A 23,650-nucleotide genomic window follows, 5' to 3' on the forward strand; every position below is an offset into this window, starting at 1 on the left:
GAAGAGAGATAGTGTTTTGAGTGCATTTTATTTGAGGATTGATGAAATCTACTCCTTCATATCCAATTTCTCAATATCTACTATAATTACCTGCTCATAGTCTATCAAAGGGTGATTGTGTATAAAGGTTATGGTGGTAGAGATGAGAGCTACCGGTCGGTTAATGTTTATGCAGTTGGTGGAGGAAGGATGATGGTGTGCTTTTTTATGGCTGATTGAATAACATGCCTGCCCTCATCTGACGGACTTCTGCTCTTCGGCCACAGGGTTCACACAGCAAGCGATGAGAGCATTGGACACATCTATGCAGTTCACGGTTTTCAGATTGGTTAATAGTATTTGAAGTAGAGATGTGTTTTATGTTTACGTACTTCCATTTTTGAGTTTGAAGGAAAACAGGTGCTGGGCTAGGGTAAGTTCACGATTGGAGCAGTAAAAGCAATGTCTTTGGTTTGGATTGGATATTTCATCTGTAATATTCAATTTTTGTGTTACCAAGTGAAGGGAGTCGTTTCATGAGCCTGCAACCGTCTTTGGACTGGTGTAGGTTTTTGTCATACTGTGAGCGTGGAAAGAATACAGAGATGGGGAGGTAAGAGTGCAGTTTGCACATTGACCTGCTGTACGTTGTGACGTGGTTTGTGTTGTTTTCCTGTTAGTTATATCGCTCTGCACATTGGGACTCTGGTACGTGGTACCCCCCTGTATATAGTGGCTCTGCTCAGCATTTGACTTCTGTGATTATCCGGGTACCTTTGCGGTGTTTGTTCCCCGTGTATTATTATCCCCGTGCACAGTGGAACTCTTGTACCGGTACTTCCGCCTGTATATAGCCTCCACATTGAACTTCTGTACGCGGTTATCCTTGTTTGTGGTTGGTGTGTGGTTGGTTTTGGTTTGATTGGTTGGTTGGGTGTGTGGGGGGTGGTGTGGGGGTGGGGTGTCTGGGGGGTTGGGGTTGGTGGGGTGGTTTTTTGGTTTTGTTTATGGTGGCCTCTGTACTAGAAGAGCGCTCTCACGATTGACTTCGTGTAGCGGTACCGCTGGGCCCTGTATAGGTAGGCCTCCACAGTTGTTATCTATCTGGTATCTGTTGGTTCCTGTTTTGGTTGGTGGGTTGGTTTGGGTTTGTTTTGGTGTGTTTTGGTTTGTTGGTGTGGGGGTGTCTTCGTTGATAGTAGCACTCGCACATGGTGGACCTGTTCTGTTATTGCCTGGGGTACCGTTGGGGTGGGTTTGTTTTTTTTTTGCGGGCCTGTGATATTTATTGGCTGCTGCAGCCATTTGATCTTCTGTATCGTCAGTTACGCCTGTATGAGTAAGCTCTCCACATTGACTCTGTACCTGTGTACGGGGGTCGTTTTTTGTTTGGTTGGGTTGGTTTGTTTTGCGGGTTGGGTGGGGGTGTGTTTGGCCTTGTTATAGGTAGCTTCGTCACGAGTTGACTCGGTTACCTGGGTACCTTGGTCGGTGTTTGGGTTGGGTGTTGGTTTTGGTTTGGGTGTTGGTTTGTTGTGTTGGGGTTCTGTGTTGGTTGGGTGGTTTGTTTGTTGAGCCTGTATATAGCTCTCGCACATTTGAGCTCTGTAGGCGCGGGGGTACCTTTGTAGGTGTTGTGTGGGTGGGTGGGGGGGTTTTGTGGTGGTTTTGGGGTTCCCCTGTATTATAGTTTTCGCACGATTTGAGCGTTGTTACTTGCGAGGTACCTGTGGCCGTGTTATATTGCCTCGCACATTTGCTCTGTTATCCTGGGGTTAACCTTGGGTGGTTTTGGTTGGTTGTCTTTTGTTGGGCTGTTATTATAGCCTCCGACATTGACTGCGTAAGGTTCCGGTACCTGTCGGGTTTGGGTTGTGTGGTCTTCTGAGGGTATATGTGTTTTTAGTCGCTGCCGGCACATTGACTTCTTGTATTGTCCGGTACGCCTGTATAAAGCCGGGTTCGCTAATGTGTATTGTTGTTTGACGTGCTGGCTGCTATTAGGTATTGTTTTGTCAAGCTTTTAACTTAAGCTACTTTCTTTTCTTTATGTCGTTAAAACAAGGTGTGAGGTTGGTTAAGGGCTTGTATTAAGCAAGTTTCAGGGCTGGTTAAGGTCCCTCCCCATTTGTCTAATGTGTATTCATGGACCCCCATGTCTGGATTGTATTCATGACCCCCCATGTCTATGTGTATTCATGACCCCCCATGTCTATATGTGTATTCATGACCCCCCCATGTCTAATGTGTATTCATGACCCCCCCCCCCCCCCAAATGTCTAATGTGTATTCATGACCCCCCATGTCTAATTTGTATTCATGACCCCCCCATGTCTTTTACTTGTCTTCTATCTTCTCCATCTCCTCTCTCTCATACTCTCCTCTTCTCCCCTCTCTCCCCCCCCCCTCTTCTCTCATCTCTCCTTCTCCCCCCTGTCCTCTTCATCTTTTCATTACTGACTTCTCACCATGATGTCATCATAACCAGTAACCTGTTCCTCTCTGGCCAGCCCAGCCTGACCCTGACATACAGCATCAGGCCTGTTGAGTTGACTTGGGTAACAGACCTCTAGCTTCTACACCACATCCCCCCCCTTCTCCTGCTCTAACATGAGACCTCATCAGTACTCATTTTGGGTGATGGTACTGTTTATATTTAGGTGCTGGAACATTAAGCCAATATTCTATAAGAGGTGAACTCAAGCAGTAGAAAGTTAGAGGTGATTTTACAGACACACTACAGTTGAAGTCAGAAGTTTACATACACACCTTAGCCAAATACATTTAAACTCAAGTTTTTCACATATTCCTGACATATAACCACTTTATTTTAAGAATGTGAAATGTCAGAATAATAGGAGTGATTTGATTTCAGCTTTTAATTTATTTTCATCACATTCCCAGTGGGTCAGAAGTTTACATACATTCAATTAGTATTTGTAGCATTGCCTTTAAATTGTTTAACTTGGGTCAAAACGTTTCAGGTAGCCTTCCACAAGCTTCCTACAGTAAGTTGGTGAATTTTGGCCCATTCCTCCTGACAGAGCTGGTGTAACTGAGTCAGGTTTGTAGGCCTCCTTGCTCGCACACATTTTTTTCACTTCTGTCCACAAATTATCTATAGGATGAAGTCAGAGCTTTGTGATGGCCACTCCAATACCTTGACTTTGTTGTCCTTAAGCCATTTTGCCAACTTTGGAAGCATGCTTGGGCATTGTCCACTTGGAAGACCCCCATTTGCGACCAAGCTTTAACTTCCTGACTAATGTCTTGAGATGTTGCTTCAATATATCACCATAATTTTCCATCCTCATGATGCCATCTATTTTGTGAAGTGCAATAGTCCCTCCTGCACAAAGCACCCCCACAACATGATGCTGCCACCCCGTGCTTCATGGTTGGGATGGTGTTCTTCAGATTGCAAGCCGCCCCCTTTTTCCTCCAAACATCACGATGGTCATTTGGCCAAACAGTCTATTTTTGTTTCATCAGACCAGAGGACATTTCTCCAAAAAGTACGATCTTTGTCCCCATGGATGAACCAGACTTGTGGAGGTCTACAATTTATTTTCTGAGGACTTGGCTGATTTCTTTTGATTTTCCCGTGATGTCAAGCAAAGAGGCACTGAGTTTTGAAGGTATGCCTTGAAATACATCCACAGGTACACCTCCAATTGACTCAAATGATGTCAATTAGCCTTCAGAAGCTTCTAAAGCCATGACATAATTTCTGGAATTTTCCAAGCTGTTTAAAGGCGCAGCCAACTTAGTGGATGTAAACTTCTTCCCACTGGAATTGTGATACAGTGAATTATAAGTGAAATAATCTGTAAACAATTGTTGAAAAATTACCTGTGTCATGCACAAAGTAGATGTCCTAACCGACTTGCCAAAACTATAGTTTGTTAACAAGAAATTTGTGGAGTGGTTGAAAAAGTTGTTTTTAATGACTTCAACCTAAGTGTATGTAAACTTCCAACTTCAACTGTATGTGAAACTTTGCTGCTCTGTCAGCAGTTCCTGTGGGGTTTTTCAAACAGATCAGTTTGCTTTATTTAGCTGAGTTCAACCACTGATCTAAAAAGAAGTTTTCACACCATTGAAATAAGGAAGTAATGAGAGACAAGTCATAAAGCCTCGCAGTATTTTACATTCTTCAGTCCTCTCTACATGACAGTAGACTGTATAGCTCAGTGGAGCCCCAGTTAGAGACAGATATGATACCTGCAATGATATTCATGATCTATTTCTGGAGCACAGGTAGGAGGCTGTTATACTCATTATCACTGTGACAGTTACTGAGATATGTTTTGATATTGTAGAATATATTATAATTTGCAGGGCTAGTAAAAAAACATGCAACTGGAAGCAGACAGTAAAATGTGTCTCAAAGCAGGACAATGATGTGATCACCTGTAAATGTACTTTACTGTAGCCTAACTGTCCATCTGGGGACAGGCACTAATGTCAGTTAAGTTGTGATGGTGTCATGCATCTGACTGTTGTATATTCAGTGTGTCATGATTGATTGTATCTGTCTCTATGTAAATGAAAGAGTATATTTTTATGTATTATATTAATATTGGTCTTATGTTAGAGCAGAGAAAGGGAGGAGTGTCGACGCCAGAGTTCTGTAACCTGAGTCAAGCTCAACAGGCTTGATGCTACATGTCAGGAAGAGGAGAGGGAAAGAGGGGGTGGGGAGGGCAGAGGAGAGGAGGGGAGGGGAGGAACAGATTACAGCTGAGGGAGTAGGAGGGGGGAGGAGGCAGAGGAGAGAGAGAGGAGGGGAGGAGACAGAGTATAGCTGAGGAGGAGGGGGGTGGGGAGGGCAGAGGAGAGAGAGGAGGGGAGGAGACAGAGTATAGCTGAGGGAAGGAGGGGGTGGGGAGGGCAGAGGAGAGAGAAGGAGGGGAGGAGACAGAGTATAGCTGAGGGAAGAGGGGGTGGGAGGGCAGAGGAGAGAGAGAGAGGAGGGGAGGAGACAGAGTTAGCTGAGGGAAGGAGGGGTGGGGAGGGCAGAGGAGAGAGAGAGAGGAGGGGAGGAGACAGAGTATGCTGAGGGAAGTAGGGGGTGGGAGGGCAGAGGAAAGAGGGGAGGAGACAGAATATAGCTGAGGGAAGTAGGCATGATCAGGGTGCTGCAGCGCCCCCACAAAAATAAAAAAATACAAATATGTAATTTATATTTTTTGTAAACTTCCGGGAACATTTGTTCACCCTAGTAGTCCAGTACTGTATCAGCGGTTTGATATAGCCTTCTGTGGGAGCCAAAAAATAAACTTCTTGCTTATAGGGGGGCAGGTAGCCTAGTGGTTAAAGCGTTGGGCCAGTAACTGAAAGGTTGCTAGATCGAATCCCTGAGCTGACAAGGTACAAAATCTGTTGTTCTGCCCATGAATAAGGTAGTTAACCCACTGTTCTAGTCGTCAATTGTAAACATGAATTTGTTCTTAACTGACTTGCCTAGTTAAATAAGCAATAGGCTACATCATCATCCTCTGTCTGCATCCTAATCCCTACCTGTAGTCTACTACCTCTGTATAAATGCATTTCCACCTCTCACTCCATCAGTGTTGCTCTGTCTGCATCCTAATCCCTACCTGTAGTCTACCTACCTCTGGTATAATGCATTTCCACCTCTCACTCCATCAGTGTTACTCTGTCTGCATCCTAATCCCTACCTGTAGTCTACCTACCTCTGGTATAATGCATTTCCCTCTCACTCCATCAGTGTTGCTCTGTCTGCATCCTAATCCCTACCTGTAGTCTACCTACCTCTGGTATAATGCATTTCCACCTCTCACTCCATCAGTGTTGCTTGTCCATCTTCCTGAATTAAAAGATGAACAGATCAATATTGCTGCATAACTTCATAAATATTGCTAAGTTATTTATCTATAGTGTGGATGTAGGGCTGTTTTTAGTATATAATGAGCACCCAGATGCTGCGTAGGCAACACAATAATATCAGACAGACAAACTGGCCCTGCTGCCTCCGTGTTGACTACTATGTTGCAATATGAATATTCTCAGAGTTGTCTTGTTGATACTAAATGTTTCCGTTTCTCCGAGCCGCCTCGTTCATTTATACAATGTTTCAATATTATCAGTGCCACCTTGTTGATGCAATGCTTCAGTATTCACAGAATGTTTCCTTTCCCTGGTGAATAATGCAGACAGGCAAATACAAAATGAGCTGGGTGCAGACATCATAAGGAACATCTCTGAATGCAGAGCAACAATTTAGGTGGGAAGCACATGAGACAATGACACTGTCATAGTACACAATAGGAACCGCTCCACAAGGGTGACTTCATATACATTATAGCAGGGGGTCGACGACGTTTTTCATGAGGGCCAATTTACAATTGATCCTACAATTTCTAAAGATCTGCGTGACTGTAATTATTTCCATATAAGCATTTTATGATACTCAACTGTGCCCCAAAAAAATGTAACTGCCCACAACCTGAATATTTTTAGCTGGCTACTGGACAGAAACGTTGTTCATTCAACCACAGGCCACGGAGCCCCACTATGCATTGCCTTCCTGTATGGAGGCGCTGTCCAATCCGCGGTGCAGTCTTAAGGTAAAGGTTAAATATTGTATTGTTTTTGTTCATTTCTGAGTGATGTTCTATCGATTCCCTGCGTCATTTCCTGTTTTCATGTGTATCTGAGTTATTTGCCTTCAAGCAGGCAGAAATATGTCCGGTATGACGTAGCACCGTGATAAAGTCTCACTAAACTGGAAGTTAATAGGAATATGACTTTAAGATCGCGAAAACGTTATTCATACATGTCAGCTTTCAATACTGGACGATATAACTCGGGAGGTCTTCTCTCGAATGAGCCATTGATCATATTTATGTGATGTTCCTGCCTTGAGAAACAGGTAATTTAACGGAGGGTCTAACACGTTTCTCCTATTTGTCTGCCTCTTTAGTCCAGGATGCATTGCGTGGTGCCTTTGCCAGAGATATTATAGAAAGGAGAGAGGAATCCAATTGAATGGAATAATGTATAACGCCCTTCCCAGCAGACTGTTGACATATCACGTTCAGGTTGTCATGCTGCGTCACGCGGTTGTTAAGATAATCGTCACGCAATCCCTTCTCATAGTCAGTATACTTTATGTCGAGAAACTGCCTATTTTCTTCGAAAGTACGTAATGCCACGATTCCAAAGCTATACRATACTACAGATAGCAAGTTAATTACCTCACATCTCGGAAAAGATTAGTAATGTTGTACTTCTTGTTGACTAAATTCGTGTTAATGTTAGGTTTTTGAGCTAGCGCTCAGACTCCCATTCACTCCGTGAAGGAGAGCGGTCCCTGTCCCAGAATGCACCGCGGTTAGGGCCAATGGACGGTGGCATCAGTACAACGTTTCCCATTCCTTCCAAAAGATATTATGCTTCTGCTGTTTGTGTGTATTTTTCAATCTCCCTACTTCTTGTGTGGTATCCACAGATTCGTATTTCTGATCTCATGTGTTTGCGGCAATCATGGGGGTGGGACGAGTAGTGGGTGGAGGAACTGCCACAATTGAGGGCTTGGGGGGTAGCTTGGCAGGCGCCTTTTGTTTTATGGTTTAGAGGATCAATTGCACTATGTGGATATATTTGACAACCATCGATTTCATCGAAGCGCCTGCAACAGAATATTCTATAAAACAAAACTCAAACCGAAACCCCCCTCTTCCCCCATCCTATTATACTCACCAAACCTTATTAGGTAAGCAGCAGAAAGAGAAAAGATCATAAAGCTAAAAAAAATATTGGATTTGTTTTACATCACACAAATACGAACCAGGGTAAGTTATTTACAACAAAAAAGTTAAATTTTAATAAAAGTTAATGGTTAGGTCGGAGTATGACGAGAATGAAAAAAAACATTTTTCCATATATAAAAAGATGTAAGATTTAGCTTTGAATATTATCATAAAATGGGTTGTACTTCATTCTTGTTTGAGTCTGTTTGTCGTTATGCGTCCTTGTCGATTGAAGGCCTAAGTAATTCCTTGATTTGTTGCCTTTTTTATTTCAATGCATGTGTAGGATTTATCTTGTTTATAGTTTACATTCCCAGTCAGCTGTTTTATGCTTGTGTCTTTCACATTGATGTGGATATTTGAAGTCAGCCGTTGAAGCTTGTAAACTCAGCACAAAAAAAAGAGGTCCCTTTTCAGGACCCTGTCTTTCAAAGATAATTCGTAAAAATTCCAAATAACTTCACAGATCTCATTGTAAAGGGTTTACACTGTTTCCCATGCTTTTTCAATGAAACATAAACAATTAATGAACATGCACTGTGGGAACGAGATCGCGGAGCAGAGGGAGAGAAGGGGAGAAGAGGAGGGAGAAGAGGAAAAGGAGGGGAGAAGGAGGAGAGAGAAGGCGTGAAAGAGTAGAATGGGGAGAGAAGAAGTGAAGAAAGGGGCAGAGAGGAGGGGAGAGGAGGAGAAGAGAGATTAGAAGAGAGGGGGAAGAGAGGGGGAGAGAAGGGGAGAAGAGGGGGAGAAGAGGAGAAGGAACGGGGAGGATAGGAGAGGGGGGAAGAAGAGTGAGGAAAGGGAGAGAAAGGAGATGGGAGAAAGAGGGGAGAGAAGGGGGAGAAAGAGGAGGAAAGGGAGGGAGAAAGGGAGAGAAGAGAGAAGGTGACGAGAAGAGTAGAATGGGGAGAAGAAGAGAAGAAGGGGAGAAAGAGGAGAAAAAGAAGGAGAGTAAGAAGATGAGAGAGAAGGGAGGGGAGAAGAGAGGAGAATGAGAGGGAAGGGGAGAAGAGGAGAGAGTGGAAAGAGGAGAAGAGAGGGGAAGAGGAGAAGAGAGGGAGGAGAAGAGGAGAGAGAAGAGAAAGGAGAAGAGAAGAGAGGAGGGAGAAGAGAGGAGAAGAGAGAGAGAGAGAGACATTGGCCCAACCCAGCCAACAGCTAGCGCACCCCGCCAGCTACTTGCCAAGCCTCCGCAGCTTCTCCTTCACCCAAATCCAGAAGCAGATGTTCTGAAAGAGCTGCAAAACCTGGACCCGTACAAATCAGCTGGAAGGCAATCTGGACCCTCTCTTTCTTTAATTATCCGCCGCCATTTGCAACCCTATTACTAGCCTGTTCAACCTCTCTTTCGTTTCGTCCGAGATCCTAAAGTTGGAGGGCTGCCGTCGGTGATCCCCCTCTTCAAAGGGGAGACACTCTAGACCCAAACTGTTACAGACCTATATCCATCCTGCCCTGCCTATCTAAAGTCTCGAAAGCCAAGTTATTAACAGATACTGACCATTTCGCATCCCACCGTACCCGCTGTGCAGTCTGGTTTTCGAGCTGGTCACGGTTGCACCTCAGCCACACTCAAGGTCCTAAACGATATCATAAACGTCCATCGATAAAAGACGTACTGTGCAGCGTCCAATCACCTGGCCAAGGCTTTCGACTCTGTCAATCACACGTATTTTTTATCGGCAGACTCAACAGCCTTGGTTTCTCTAATGACTGCCTCGCCTGTTCACCAACTACTCTCAGACAGAGTTCAGTGTGTCAAATCGGAGGGCCTGTTGTCCGGACCTCTGGCAGTCTCTATGGGGGGCCACAGGGCTCAATTCTCAAGGCCTACTCTTTTCTCTGTATATATCAATGATGTCGCTCTTGCTGCTGGTGATTCTCTGATCCACCTCTACGAGACGACACCATTCTGTATACTTCTGGCCCTTCTTTGGACACTGTGTTAACTAACCTCCAAATGAGATTCAATGCCATACAAACACTCCTTCCGTGGCCTCCAACTGCTCTTAAACGCTAGTAAAACGGAGATAGAGAAGAGGAGAGGAGAGGGGGGCAGAAGAGGAGAGGGGCAGACGAATAGGGTGAGAAAATGAGATGTTAGAAGTGGAGAGGGGGAGAAGAGCAGGGGTGGCAGAAAGAGAGAAATAGAGGGTCCGAAGATGAGAAGCGAGGGGGAGAAAGAGGAGTTGAGAGGGAGAGAAGAGGAGATGGGAGAAGAGAGAAGAAGAGGGCAGAAGAGGATGAGGGGAGGGGAGAAGAGGAGTGGAGAGGCGGAGAAATGAATGGGGGAGAAGAAGAAAGAGAGGAGAGGAGAGGGGGAGTTGAGAAGAGGGGTGCTAGATATTAAGAAGGGGAGGAGGGGAGAGAAGAAAGAGGGATTGGGAGGATGAAAGTCGAGGAGAGAAGAGAAGAGGGAAGAAGAGAAGAGGGGATGATATTAGAAGGGGGAAAGAGGAGAGGAAAGAGAGGAGAGGGGGAGTGAGAAGAGGGGTAGAATATTAGAAGGGAAGAGAAGAGAGAAGAAGGGAGAGCGGGAGAGAATATATTAGAAGGGGAGAAGAGGAGAGAGAGAGGGGGTGGAGAATATATGTTAGAAGGGAGAATGAGGGAGGAGAAGATGAGGGGGTTGAGAATATCGAGGAGGGAAGAAGAGATGGTGGAGAGAAGAGAAAAGGTGAGAAATATGATTGGAGAAGTGTGGAGAGGGGGAGAAGAGCAAGGGGCAGAAGAGGAGAATAGAGGGTAGAAGATGAGAAGAGAGGGGGAGAGGGGAGGGGAAGATGGGGGAAGTAATGAGGAGAGGGGAGGTATAATATTAGAAGGGGAGAAGAGGAGAGGAGAGGGGGAAGAATATTAGAAGGGGAAAGAAAGGGAGAGGGGAAAATTAGAAGGGGAGAAGAAAAGGAGGGGGTAGAAATCTTAGAAGGGGAGAAGAGGAGAGGAGAAGGAGGGAGATAGTAATTTAGATAGAGAAGGGAGGGAGAGAGAAGAGGAGAGTAGAATTTAGAGGGGGAAGAGAGAGAGAGAGGAGGGAAGAGGAAATATTAAGAAGGGGAGAAAGAAGGAGGAGGGGGAAATAAGAAGGGGGGAGGGGGGGGTAGAATATTAGAAGGGGGAGAAGAGAAGAGAGAGAGGGGGAGAATATTAGAAGGGGAGAAGAGGAGAGGAGAGGGGGAGAATATTAGAAGGGAGAGAGAAGAGGAGGAGGAGAGGGACAAGAGAATATTAGAAGGGGGAGAAGAGGAGAGGGGAGAGAAGAGGGGGGAGAATATAGTAAGGGGGAGAAGAGAAGAGAAGAGGGGTAATCGATAATTAGAAGAGGGAGAAGAGAGAGAGGAGAGGGGGAGAATATTAGAAGGGTGAGAGAAGGAGAGGGGAGAGGAAGAGAGGGGTAGAATATTAGAAGGGGGAGAAGAGGAAGAGGAGAGGGTAGAATATTAGAAGGGGAGGAGAGGAGAGGAGAGGGGGAGAATATTAGAAGGGGGAGAAGAGGAGAGAGGAGAAGGGGAGAAGATATTAGAGAGGGGAGAAGAGAGAAAGAGGGGAGAAAGGTGAGAGAAGAATATTAGAAGGTGGAGTAAGAGGAAGAGGGGGAGATATTAGAAGGGGGGAAGAGGAGAGGGTGAGGAAGAGAGGTTTAGAAATATTACGAAGGAGGAGAGAAGAGAATGGAAGGAGAGAAGACCAGAAGCCGTGCAGAAGAAATGAGATTGTGAGAAGTGGAGAGGGGGAGAAGAGCAAGGGTCAGAGAGAGGAGAAGAGGTCAACGATGAGAGGGGAGAAGAGGGGGAGGGGAAGAAGGGGGAAAGAGGAGAGGCGGTAGGAAGTATTAGGAAGGGGAGAAGAGGAGAGGAGAAGGGGGAGGAGGGAATATTAGAAGAGGAGAGAAGAGCCAAGAGAGAAGGGGGTAGAATATTCAAGAAGGGCGAGACAGAGAAAGAGAAGGGGCGAGAATATTAGAAGGGGGAAGAAGAGGAGAGGGAGAGAAGAGAGGGGGGTAGAAATTCAGAGGGAGGAGAAGAGATGGGGAGAGGAAGAGAAGGTTGAGAAAATGAGATTGTGAGAAGTTGGAGAGGGGGGAGAAGAGCAAGGGGTCAAAGATGAGAAAGAGGGTCAGAGAATGAGAGAGGAGGGGGAAGGGGAAGGAATGGGGGGAGAAGGAGGAGAGGGTAGAATTTCAAGGGGGGAGAAGAGGAGAGGTGGGAGAAGAGGAGAGGAGGTGGAATTCGAGGAGGGAGAAAAAGAGGAGAGAAGAGGAGAGGAGAGAGAAGAGGAGGAGGGGAGAAGAGGAGGAGGGAAGAGTAAGAGGAGAGGGGTGAATATCGAGGAGGGAGAAGAGAGAGAGAAGAGGAGAGGGGAGAGGGGGGAGAAGGAAGGGAGAGCGGGGAGAGAAAAGGAGAGGGAGAGAGAGAGGAGAGGAAGAGGACTGAGGGAGGAGAGAAGGGGAGGGGTATAGAATATTCGAGGGGGGAGGAGAGGGGAGAAAGAGGGAGAGGGGTGGAATTTCGAAGGAGGAGAAGAAGGAAGAGGAGAGAGAAGAGGACTGGGGTAGAAGAGGAGAGGGAGAAAGGAGGAGAGGAGGAGAGAGAGAGAGAGGGGAAAAGGGGAGGGGGGAGGAGAGAAGAAGAGGGGTGATAGGGGGAGAAGATGAAAGGGGGAGAGGGGAGAGGAGAGGAGGGGGAAGAGAGGGGAGGGGAAGTGGAGAGAGGAGGAAAGGAGAAGGGGAGAGAGTACTGTTGTCTCCCACCGTTCCACTCAGAGGACTCTACCTTCTGTTATCAAGTGGGCGTTTCCACCATATTTAGTTTACCAGTCATTTCAAGTAAGGGAACAAGTGCACACTTTAGGAGAAAGGAGAGATAATTGGGCAATGCTTCTCTTTAGTCTTCAGTCCTGCGTCTGTGACACCAGATTATCACCTAGTGGCCATAAGAGGAACTGTCCTGTCAGTGTGTTTTTTACTGCTGGCTCAAAACAACACATGACCTGCAACAGGATATGATTCATGTGTGAGTACTAAAAGCATATGAATATAGTATATTATAGTATATTATTATATATGTGGGTCTGATAAGTAAACACTTTAATGTTTGCTGTTTTATCACTCAGAAGAACATTGGACACTATGTAACCAAACACATTGTAACCTCATGATAAACCTGTCTTCCCATCACATCATGAAAGGTCAGTTGATGTTCATTTAACCTCTGTCTCCTCTCTCCTCTGACTCCTCCCTTTCTCCTCTGTCTCTCTCTTCCTCTGAATCCTCCCTTTCTCCTCTGTCTCTCTCTTCCTCTGACTCTCCCTTTCTCCTCTGTTCTCCTTCCCCTGACTCCTCCTTTTCCCTTCTCTCTCTCTTCCTCTGCTCCTCCTTTTCCTCCTGTCCTCTTCTTCCTCTGACTCCTCCCTTTCTCCTCTGTCTCCTCTTCCTCTGACTCCTCCCTTTCTCCTCTTGTCTTCTCTTTCTCTGACTCCTCCCTTTCTCCTCTGTCTCTCTCTTCCTCTGACTCCTCCCTTTCTCCTCTGTCTCTCTCTTCCTCTGACTCCTCCTTTCTCCTTGTCTCTCCCTTTCTCCTCTTCTCCTTCTTCTCTCTTTCTCTCCTTCTCTCTTCTCCCTCAGATCTCCAGGCTCAAAGCGTCAGTCCACCAGGTAGGTAGAGTATAAATCTACAGTGATTATAGCAGTTCAATATTAGTCAACTTTATTACCCACATGGAGAAATTCATGTGTCCATACAAACCATTCTAAAACCCAATAACAAGTAGTGTTTTATGGAACTACTAATACTTGTCACCACAAAGCATTACTGCTGTTAGAATAACAGAATCACTGTCATCATCTGTCCTCACCACTGTGTTTCCTCCTGCTGTTTACAGCTGAATACTCAGTCAGACTGGTGGATGGGACCACTTCCTGTTTTTGGGACAGTGGAAGTCTTCTATGAAGAAGGGTGTGGGTTGGCATGTTTAGTTGGTGGAGCAATGAGAGAGATAAGGTTGTGTGTAGAGAGCTGGACTGTGGGAATCCGTACTGATCTAGAGGACGTCTGATTGAAGATGGAAAAAGAGGAGTCAGAATATTAGAGAGTTGCAGTGGAGATGAGTTTCTATTAGACATTGTGTGCATCAATCAGAGGAGGAGGACCTGGTGTCTGTAATGGTGGATATTATTCATCATGTGACCTGTTCAGGTAAGAGACTGGTACATATTGAGAGATTTATTTATACATTTATCAATATTACCATGTATCATGTTTTATGTGTTTATTTACATTATGAATAGAGGGAGAGATGTCAGATGTATTTATTTAAACATTATATTTGTGTTTGTCATATTGGTTTATGGGAGATGTTCATGGGCAGATCATTGTAGTTCAGATGGTACTGAAGTGAAGCTGCCTGATGGATGTCCAGCTGTTTATTTTCTATAAAGTGAAGTGAACTTATTCCTGTCTCCTGCCTGCATTATTCCCAACCCGATCCTGAGTGACTAAGAACCCATTTCTACCTCTTACAGTATCAAACATAGCAAACTACWATCTTTTATCCAACATATTTGTGTTGAGTCCTTGACAGTGTCATCAACAAAACTGATTGAATGTTCAACCAACTCTTTTTCTCCAGAGTCTGTGCGGCTTGTGGATGGAGCTGGTCTCTGCTCTGGGAGAGTGGAGGTGAAGTCCAATCAGTCCTGGGCCTCAGTGTGTGAAGCTGACTTTGACCGGCAGGATGCAGAGGGAGTCTGTGGGGAGCTTGGCTGTGGGGCTCCTGCAGCTCTACAGGGGGGGCTCTATGGAGGAGGTGACGGTCAGACCTGGGATAAAGAGTTCAAGTGTAAAGGCAAAGAGTCCCTTCTCCTTGACTGTGACACCTCAGACAGAAAACACAACACCTGCCTACCTGGTAATGCTGTTGGACTCACCTGCTCAGGTAAGAAACAGTTTGTCACTCAATCAACATTGTTTCTCACCTGGAGTGAAGAATATGAGAGACAATATAGGTGTGTTTTAGTGAGAAAATAGTAAGATTACTGTCTCTCTCTTTTCTTTTCTCAGAGCCTGATGATGTGAGGCTGGTGGGAGGAGGCAGTCGCTGTGCTGGTGGAGTGGAGTGGTACGACCAGGGAGAGTGGAGGACTGTGGGAGCTGACTGGAACCAGGAGGATGTAGCTGCTGTAGTGTGTAGACAGCTGGGTTGTGACTCCACTGTTTCAGTACCACCTGGAAACACCACTAGAGGGTTCGGAGTTCAATGTTATGGGTCTGAGTCTTCACTGAGGGAGTGTTCTAGAAGTTATTATCTCCTTCCTGGACTCACAGTGATCTGCTCAGGTAATAACAAGACACACTATATGGCCAAATGTATGTGGACATCAGTGGATTCAGCTATTTCAGCCACACCTGTTGCTGACAGGTGTATACAATTGAGCACACAGCCATGCAATCTCCATAGACAAACATCGGCAGTAAAATGGCCTTACTGAAGATCTCAGTGACTTTCAATGTGGCACGTCTAGGAGCAACAACGCCTCAGCCGCAAAGTGGCAGGCCACACAAACTTACAGAACGGACTGCAGAGTGCTGAACCACGTAGAACGTAAAAATGATCCTCAGTTGCAAAACTCACTGCTGAGTTCCACACTTTAGTCCCATGTATTATATCTCCTTCCTGGACTCACAGTGATCTGCTCAGGAAATATCAACATATTATATTATATTCAACTGATTTCCTTCATTCATACAACTTCCTCTGCACCTCTCATGATGACTGTTTACTTGTCAGTCTGCTTTGCAAAAGATCACTCAGTCAAGTAGGAATCAATACAACTTAAATATCCCAGAATGCTTTTGTATTTGAGTGTTATCTCAGTGAACGTCTCTACTCACTACCACTGTCACATGTCATGTTATTGTCATATCTAAATGAGGAAAGTAGTTGAGGAGCTACGTTTTCTTTTTCTCTCCTCTTGTTCCAGATGTCCTGCTTAAGCCTGATATCAACATATGTTGTCTCAGTGACTGTAGGCCCACTACTCATGTTGCCCTGTGAGGGGAGGGTGGCTAGCACTGTTACATGCTGATGTTATTGTCATATCTAAGGAAACTAGTTGAAGAGGTTTTTCTTCTTCTCTTTTATTGTTACAGATCTCCTGGTCCAGCCTGATATCTCCCTGACTGACTCAATGGGAGGGGCTCCAGGGGCCACCAGGGGCCGAGTGTTCGGGGTACAGCTTCACCATCACCTGCTCCACTCAGCCACAGTACCCAGGAGGCTCCTTCCTCCTCACGTTCACCGGCTCCAACAGAACCCAGACCCAGCCAGCTGTCAATCACTCTGCTGCCTTCCTCTTCCCTGCTGCAGATGACTCCACCAAGGGAACTACACTGTGTTTATGACAATTATGTTTTCTCTCATACTTCTCCTCTGAGAGTGAGCTCCTCTCCCTCACCATCACAGGTAACTGAACATGAACCAGACTTATAACTTTGTCATTGACAGATTTCCCACAGATCTATGTGATGATGATCAGTCCCCTCATCAAAGGTGTTTCTGTTGGCAGCCTCTCCTCTGCCAGCCTCTCATGATGACTGTTTAGCTTGGAAGTCTGCTTTGCAAAATATATGATGCAATCTCTATTACACTTAACACTGCCCTTTCCCACCTGGACAAAAGGAACACCTATGTGAGAATGCTATTCATTGACTACAGCTCAGCATTCAACACCATAGTACCCTCAAAGCTCATCACTAAGCTAAGGATCTTGGGACTAAACACCTCCGTCTACAACTGGATCCTGGACTTCCTGACAGGCCGCCCCCAGGTGGTGAGGGTAGGTAGCAACACATCTGCCACGCTGATCCTCAACACTGGAGCCCCTCAGGGGTGTGTGCTCAGTCCACTCCTGTACTCCCTGTTCACCCACGACTGCGTGGCCAGGCACGACTCCAACACCATCATTACGTTTGCAGGCGACAGAGACAACAACAAGCCTATAGGGAGGACGTCAGAGACCTGGCCGGGTGGTGTCAGAATAACAACCTGTCCCTCAACGTAACCAAGACGAAGGAGATGATTGTGGACTAAAGGAAAAGGAGGACCGAGCACGCCCCCATTCTCATCGACGGGGCTGTAGTGGAGCTGGTTGAGAGCTTCAAGTTCCTTGGTGTCCACATCACCAACAAACTAGAATGGTCCAAACACACCAAGACAGTCGTAAAGAGGGCACGACAAAACCTATTCCCACTCAGGAACTAAAAAGATTTGGCATGGGTCCTCAGATCCTCAAAAGGTACTACAGCTGCAACATCGAGAGCATCCTGACTGGTTGCATCACTGCCTGGTATGGTAACTGCTCAGCCTCCGACCGCAAGGCACTACAGAGGGTAGTGCGAGTATGGCCCAGTACATCACCAGGGCTAAGCTGCACGGTGTCAGAGGAAGACCCTAAACAATAGTCAAAGAACCAGCCTCCCCAGTCATAGACTGTTCTCTCTACCACTGCACGGCAAGCGTTACCGGAGGGCCAAGTCTAGGACCAAAAGGCTTATCAACAGTTTTTACCTCCAATCCGTAAGACTCCTGAACAGGTCATCAAATGGATACCCGGACTTTTACACTGCTGGTACTTTCTGTTTATCATATGTGCATAGTCACCTTAACTATACATTCTTTCACATACTACCTCAATTAGCCCGACTAACCAGTGCCTGTATATAGCCTCTCTACTGTATATAGCCTCTCTACTGTATATAGCCTCTCTACTGTTTATAGCCTCTCTACTGTATATAGCCTCGCTACTGTATATAGCCTCACTAACTGCATATAGCCTCTACTGTATATAGTCCTTCTAACTGTATATAGCCTCTCTACTGTAATAGCCCTTCACTACTGATATAGCCCTCTACTGTATATACCTCTCTATGTATATAGCCTCTCTACTGTATATGCCTCACTACTGTATATATCTCTCTACTGTATATAGACCTCGTACTGTATATAGCCTTCGTACTAGTATATAGCCTCGTTACTTGTATATAGCTCTCTACTGTATATAGTCTCTCTACTAGCTTATATCTCTCTTACTGTATAAGCCTCTACTGTATATACCTCTCTACATGTATAAACTCTCTTACTGTATATAGCCTCTCTATGATATAGCCTCTCTACTGTAATATACCTCTCACTGTAATAGCCTCACTACTGTATATAAGCCTCAACATGTATATAACCTCTCTACTGTATATAGCCTCTCTCTACTGTATATAGCCTCCTACTGTAAATAACTCTCTACTGTATATAGCCTCACTACTGATATAACCTCTCTACGGTATATAAGCTCTCTACTGATATAGCCTCCTACTGTAATAACCTCTCTACTGTATATAGCCTCACTACTGTATATAGAACTCTCTACTGTAATACTCTTACTGTATATAGCCTCTCTACTGTATAATAACCCTCTCTACTGTAATAACCTCTCTACTGTATATAGCCTCTCTACTGTATATAGCCTCACTACTTAATAACCTCTCACTGTATATAGCCTCTCTACTGTATATAAGCCTCCTACTGTATATAGTCTCCTACTGTATATAGTCTCTCTACTGTATATAGCCTCTACTGTAATATAACCTTTCTACTGTATATAGCCTCTCTACTGTATATAGCCTCCTACTGTATATAGCCTCTCTACTGTATATAGCCTCACTACTTATATATTCTCCTCTTACTGTATATAGCCTCTCTACTGTATATAGCCTCTCTACTGTAATAGCCCTCTACTTTCTCTACTCTCTACTGTATATAGCCTCTCTACTGTATATAGCCTCTCTACTGTATATAGCCCTCTACTGTCTCACTCTCTACTGATATAGCCTCTCGTACTCTACTGTAATAGTCTCTCTTGTATATATCTCTCTACTGTATAAAGCCTACTACTGTATATACCTCTACTGTATAAGCCTCTCTACTCTACTGTTATAGCTCTCTACTGTATATAGTCTCTACTGTATATAGCCTCACTACTGTACATAGCCCCTCTACTGTATATCAGCTTCACTACTGTATATAGCCTCTCTACGTAAAACCTCTCTACTGATATAACCTCTCTACTGTATATAACTCTCTACTGTAATACCTCCTACGTATATAACCTCTTGTACTGTACATACCTCTCTACTGATATAGCCTCTCTACTGATATGCTCACTACTGTATATACTCACTACTGTATATAGCTCTCTACTGTATATACCTCTACTGTATATAACCTTCATTACTGTATATAAACTCTCTACTGTATATAACTCTCTACTGTAGTTAGCCTCACTACTGTATATAGCCTCACTACTGTATATAGTCCCTCTACTGTATATAGCCTCCTCTAACTTTCTCTACTCTACTGTATATAGGCCTCTCTACTGTATATAGCCTCTACTGCCTACTGTATATAGTCTCTCTACTGTATATAGCCTCTCTACTGTCTCTACTCTCTACTGTAAGCCTCTCTACTGTTTACTCTCTACTGTATTATAACCTACCTCTACGTATATACCTCTCTACTGTATATAGCCCTCTACTGTATATAGCCCTCTACTGTATATAGCCTCCTACTGTATATAGCCCTCATACTGTATATACCTCTACTGTTATTATAACCTCTCTACTGTCTTACTCTCTACTGATATAAGCAACTCTCTACTGTTCTCTACTCTCTACTGTATATAGCCTCATACTGTATATAGTCTCATTACTGTATATAGCCTCTCTACTGTATATTACCTCCTTACTGTATATAGCCTCTCGTATTATAAGCCTCTCTACTGTATATAGCCTCTACTGTAATAGCCTCTTCTACTGTATATACACTCTACTGTATAAGCCTCACTACTTTATAATAGCCTCTACTGTATATAACCTCTCTACTGTATATAACCTCTCTACATTCTCTACTCTCTACTGGATATAGCCTCTCATCTACTGTATATAGTCTCTCTACTGTATATAGCCTCTACTACTGTATATAACCTCTCTACTGTATATAGCCTTACTGGATATATCTCTCTATGTATATAGCCTCCTACGTATATAACCTCTCTACTGTATATAACCTCTCTACTGTATATAGCCTCACTGTATATATCTACTACTGTATATAGCCTCATAACTTAATATAACCTCTCTACTGTATATAACTCTCTACTGTATATAGACTCTCTACTGTATATAGTCTCACTACTGTATTATAGCTCTCTACTGATATAGCCTCACTACTGTATATAGCCTCTCTACTGTATATAACCTCTCTACTGTATATAACCTCTCTACTGTATATAGCCTCTCTACTGTATATAACCTCTCTACTGTATATAAGCTCTCTACTGTATATAATGTCTCTACTGTATATAGCCTCTCTACTGTATATAACCTCTCTACTGTATATAGCCTCTCTACTGTAATACCCTCTACTGTATATAGCCTCACTACTGTATATAGCTCTACTGTATATAACCTCTCTACTGTATATAGCCTCTCTACTGTATGATAGCCCTACGTACTCATATCCTCTCTACTGTATATAGCCTCTCTACTGTATATAGCCTCTACTCTATATACCTCTACTGTATATAGTCTCTCTACTGTTATACCTCACTATATAAGCCTCTCTACTGTATATAGCCTCTCTACTTGTCTCTACTCTCTACTGTATATAAACTCTCTACTGTATATAGCCTCTCTACTGTTTAACTCTCTTACTGTATTATAGCCTCTACTACTGTATATAGTCTCTCTACTGTATATAACCTCTCTACGTCTAAAGCTCTCTACTGTATATACCTCTCTACGTATATAGCCTCCTACTATATAGCCTCTCTACTGTATATAGCCTCTCTACTGTATATAGCCTCTCTACTGTATATAGCCTCCTTACTGTATAGAAGTTCTTCTCTTACTGTATATAAGCCTCTCTACTGTATATAAGCTCTCTACTGTATATAGCCTCTCTACTTTCTCTACTCTCTACTGTATATAGCTCTCGTACTTATTAGCCTCTCTACTGTATTATAGCCTCTCTACTGTTTACTCTCTACTGTAATAGCCTCTCTACTCTACTGTATATAGCCTCTACTGTATATAGCTCTCTACTGTATATAGCCTCACTACTGTATATAGCCCCTCTACTGGATATAGCCTCTCTTACTCTACTGTATATAGTCTCTCTACTGTATATAGTCTTCTCTACTGTATATAGCCTCACTACTGTACATAGCCCCTCTTACTGTAATTGACTTCACTACTGTATATAGCCTCCTCTACTGTATAAACTCTCGTACTGTATATAACCTCTCTACTGTATATAACCTCTCTACTGTATATAGCCTCTCTACTGTATAGTAACCTCTTACTGTACATAACCTCTCTACTGTATATAGCCTCTCTACTGTTATATAGCCTCACTACTTACAATCCTACTGTATATAGTCTCTACTGTATAATAGCCTCTACTGTATATAACCTTCTGCTTATATAACCTCTCTACTGTTATATGAACTCTCACTGATATATACCATCTACTGTATATGCCTCACTACTGTATATATCCTCTACTGCATATAGCCTCTCTACTTTTCTCACTCTCTACTGTATATTAGCCTCTCTACTGTATATAGCCTCTACTATACCTCTACTGATATAGTCTCTCCTACTTATATAGCCTCTACTGTCTTACCTCTCTACTGTATATAGCCTCTCTACGTTACTCTCTCTCTACTGTATAAACCTCTCTACTGTATATAGCCTCTCTACTGTATATAGCCTCTCTACTGTATATGCCTCTCTACTGGATATAGCCTCTCCTACTGTATATAGCCCTCTACTGTATTATAACCTCTCTACTGTATATAACCTCTCTACTGTCTACTACTTCTCTACTGTATATAGCATCTCTACTGTACTTTACTCTCTACTGTATATAGCCTCGACTACTGTGTAGATAGGTCTCTCTACTGTATATAGCCTCTCTACTGTATATAGCCTCACTACTAGATAGTCCTCTACTGTATATAGCCTCACTACTGATATAGCCTCTCCTTATATAGCCCTCTCTTACTGAATAGCCTCTCTACTGTATAATAACCTCTCTACTGTATATAGCCTCTCTACTGTTATATAGCCTCACTACTGTATATAGCCTCTACTGTATATAACCTCTTCTACTGTAACCTCTCTACTGTCTCTACTCTACTGTATATAGCCTCACTACTGTATATAGTCTCTCTACTGTATATACCCTCACTACTGTATATAACCTCTCTACTGTATATAGCCTCTACTGTATAAATCTCTCTACTGTATATAGCCTCACTACTGTATATAAACTCTCTACTGTATATAACTCTCTACTGTAATATGCTTCTACTACTGTATATAGTCTCCTACTGTATATAGCCTCACTACTGTATATAACCTTCTACTGTATATACCTTCTACGTATATAGCCTTCTCTTATGTATAGTCTCACTACTGATATAGTCTCTTCGTACTGTATATAGCCTCCTACTGAATATAGCCTCTCTACTGTATATAACCTCTCTACTGTATATAACCTCTCTACTGTATATAGCCTCTCTACTGTATATAACCTCTCACTGTATATAAGCCTCTCTACTGTATATAATGTCTCTACGTAATAGCCTCTCACTGTAGTATAACCTCTCTACTGTATATAGCCTCTCTACTGTATATACCTCTCTACTGTATATAGCCTCACTACTGTATATAGGCTTCTCTACTGTATATAACCTCTCTCTAAACTGTATATAGCCTCCTACTGTATAATAGCCTCACTATAAAATATCCTCTCTACTGTATATAGCCTCTCTACTGTATATAGCCTCTCTACCGTATATAGCCTCACTACTGTATGTCCTACTGTATATAGTCTCTCTACTATAATAGCCTCTCTACTGTAATATAGCCTCTCTATTTCTCTACTCTCTACTGTATTAAAACTCTCTACGTATATAGCCTCTACTGTCTTACTCTCTACTGTATATAGCCTCTCTACTCTACTGTAATAGTCTCTCTACGTATATAACCTCTCTACTGTGTAAAGTCTCTCTACTGTATATAGCCTCTCTACTGTATATAGCCTCTCTACTGTATATAGCCTCTCTACTGTATATACTCTCTACGCTCTACCTCTACTGTATAATGAACCTCTCTACTGTATATAGCCTCTCTACTGTATATAGCCTCTACGTATATAGCCTCTACTACCTGTATATAGCCTCTTACTGTATATAACCTCTCTACTTGTATATAACCTCTCTACTGTCTCTACTCTCTACTGTATATAGCCTCACTACTGTATATAGTTTCTCTACTATATAACCTCACTACTTTATATAGCCCCTCTACTGTATATAGCCTCTCTACTGTATATAGCTTCACTACTGTATATAGCCCTCTACTGTATATAACCTCTCACTGTATATAAACCTCTCTACTGTATATAGCCTCTCTACTGTATATAACCTCTCTACTCTATATAGCCTCACTACTGTATATAACCTCTCTACTGTATATACCTCTCTACTGTATATAGCCTATCTAACTGTATATAGTCTCACTACTGTATGTAGTCTCCTCTACTTATAACCTCACACTGTATATAGCCTCTCTACTGTATATAAACCTCTCACTGTATATAACCTCTCACTGTTATATACCTCTCTACTGTATATGCCTCTACTTGTATATACCTCTCTACTGTATATAACATCTCTACTGTATTATAACCTCAAACTACTGTATATAGTCTCACTACTGTATATAGTCTCTCTACTGTATAGCCTCTACTGTATATAACCTTCTACTGTATATAACCTC

At 43.4% G+C, this 23,650-nt stretch overlaps 2 protein-coding genes across 2 annotated transcripts in view; one reads left to right on the forward strand and one right to left on the reverse strand.

Annotated features, from left to right (window-relative positions):
* Positions 1 to 23,650, reverse strand: part of LOC111963956 (alpha-(1,3)-fucosyltransferase 7-like) — a 47,896-nt gene that overhangs the window by 11,969 nt on the left and 12,277 nt on the right. The gene's annotated exons all lie outside the window — the stretch shown is intronic.
* Positions 6,853 to 16,208, forward strand: LOC111963957 (CD5 antigen-like). Its single transcript, XM_024147093.2, has 6 exons — positions 6,853 to 6,877; positions 13,381 to 13,410; positions 13,638 to 13,951; positions 14,385 to 14,690; positions 14,816 to 15,091; positions 15,905 to 16,208. Exons 3-6 carry the CDS (start codon positions 13,918 to 13,920, stop codon positions 16,123 to 16,125), a joined length of 837 nt encoding a protein of 278 aa, XP_024002861.2. The 5' UTR covers positions 6,853 to 6,877; positions 13,381 to 13,410; positions 13,638 to 13,917; the 3' UTR covers positions 16,126 to 16,208.

The sequence above is a fragment of the Salvelinus sp. IW2-2015 genome, linkage group LG5 (genome assembly GCF_002910315.2).
Source record: "Salvelinus sp. IW2-2015 linkage group LG5, ASM291031v2, whole genome shotgun sequence".
NCBI classification, from domain to species: Eukaryota; Metazoa; Chordata; class Actinopteri; order Salmoniformes; family Salmonidae; genus Salvelinus; species Salvelinus sp. IW2-2015.

Excerpts from the sequence above, each read along its gene's own strand:
- LOC111963957 (XM_024147093.2), top strand. The coding sequence starts at position 13,918 with ATGGTGGATATTATTCATCATGTGACCTGTTCAG. Across the intron at positions 13,952-14,384 it reads TCATCATGTGACCTGTTCAG|AGTCTGTGCGGCTTGTGGAT; the intron begins GTAAGAGACTGG and ends CTTTTTCTCCAG. Across the intron at positions 14,691-14,815 it reads TGTTGGACTCACCTGCTCAG|AGCCTGATGATGTGAGGCTG; the intron begins GTAAGAAACAGT and ends TTCTTTTCTCAG.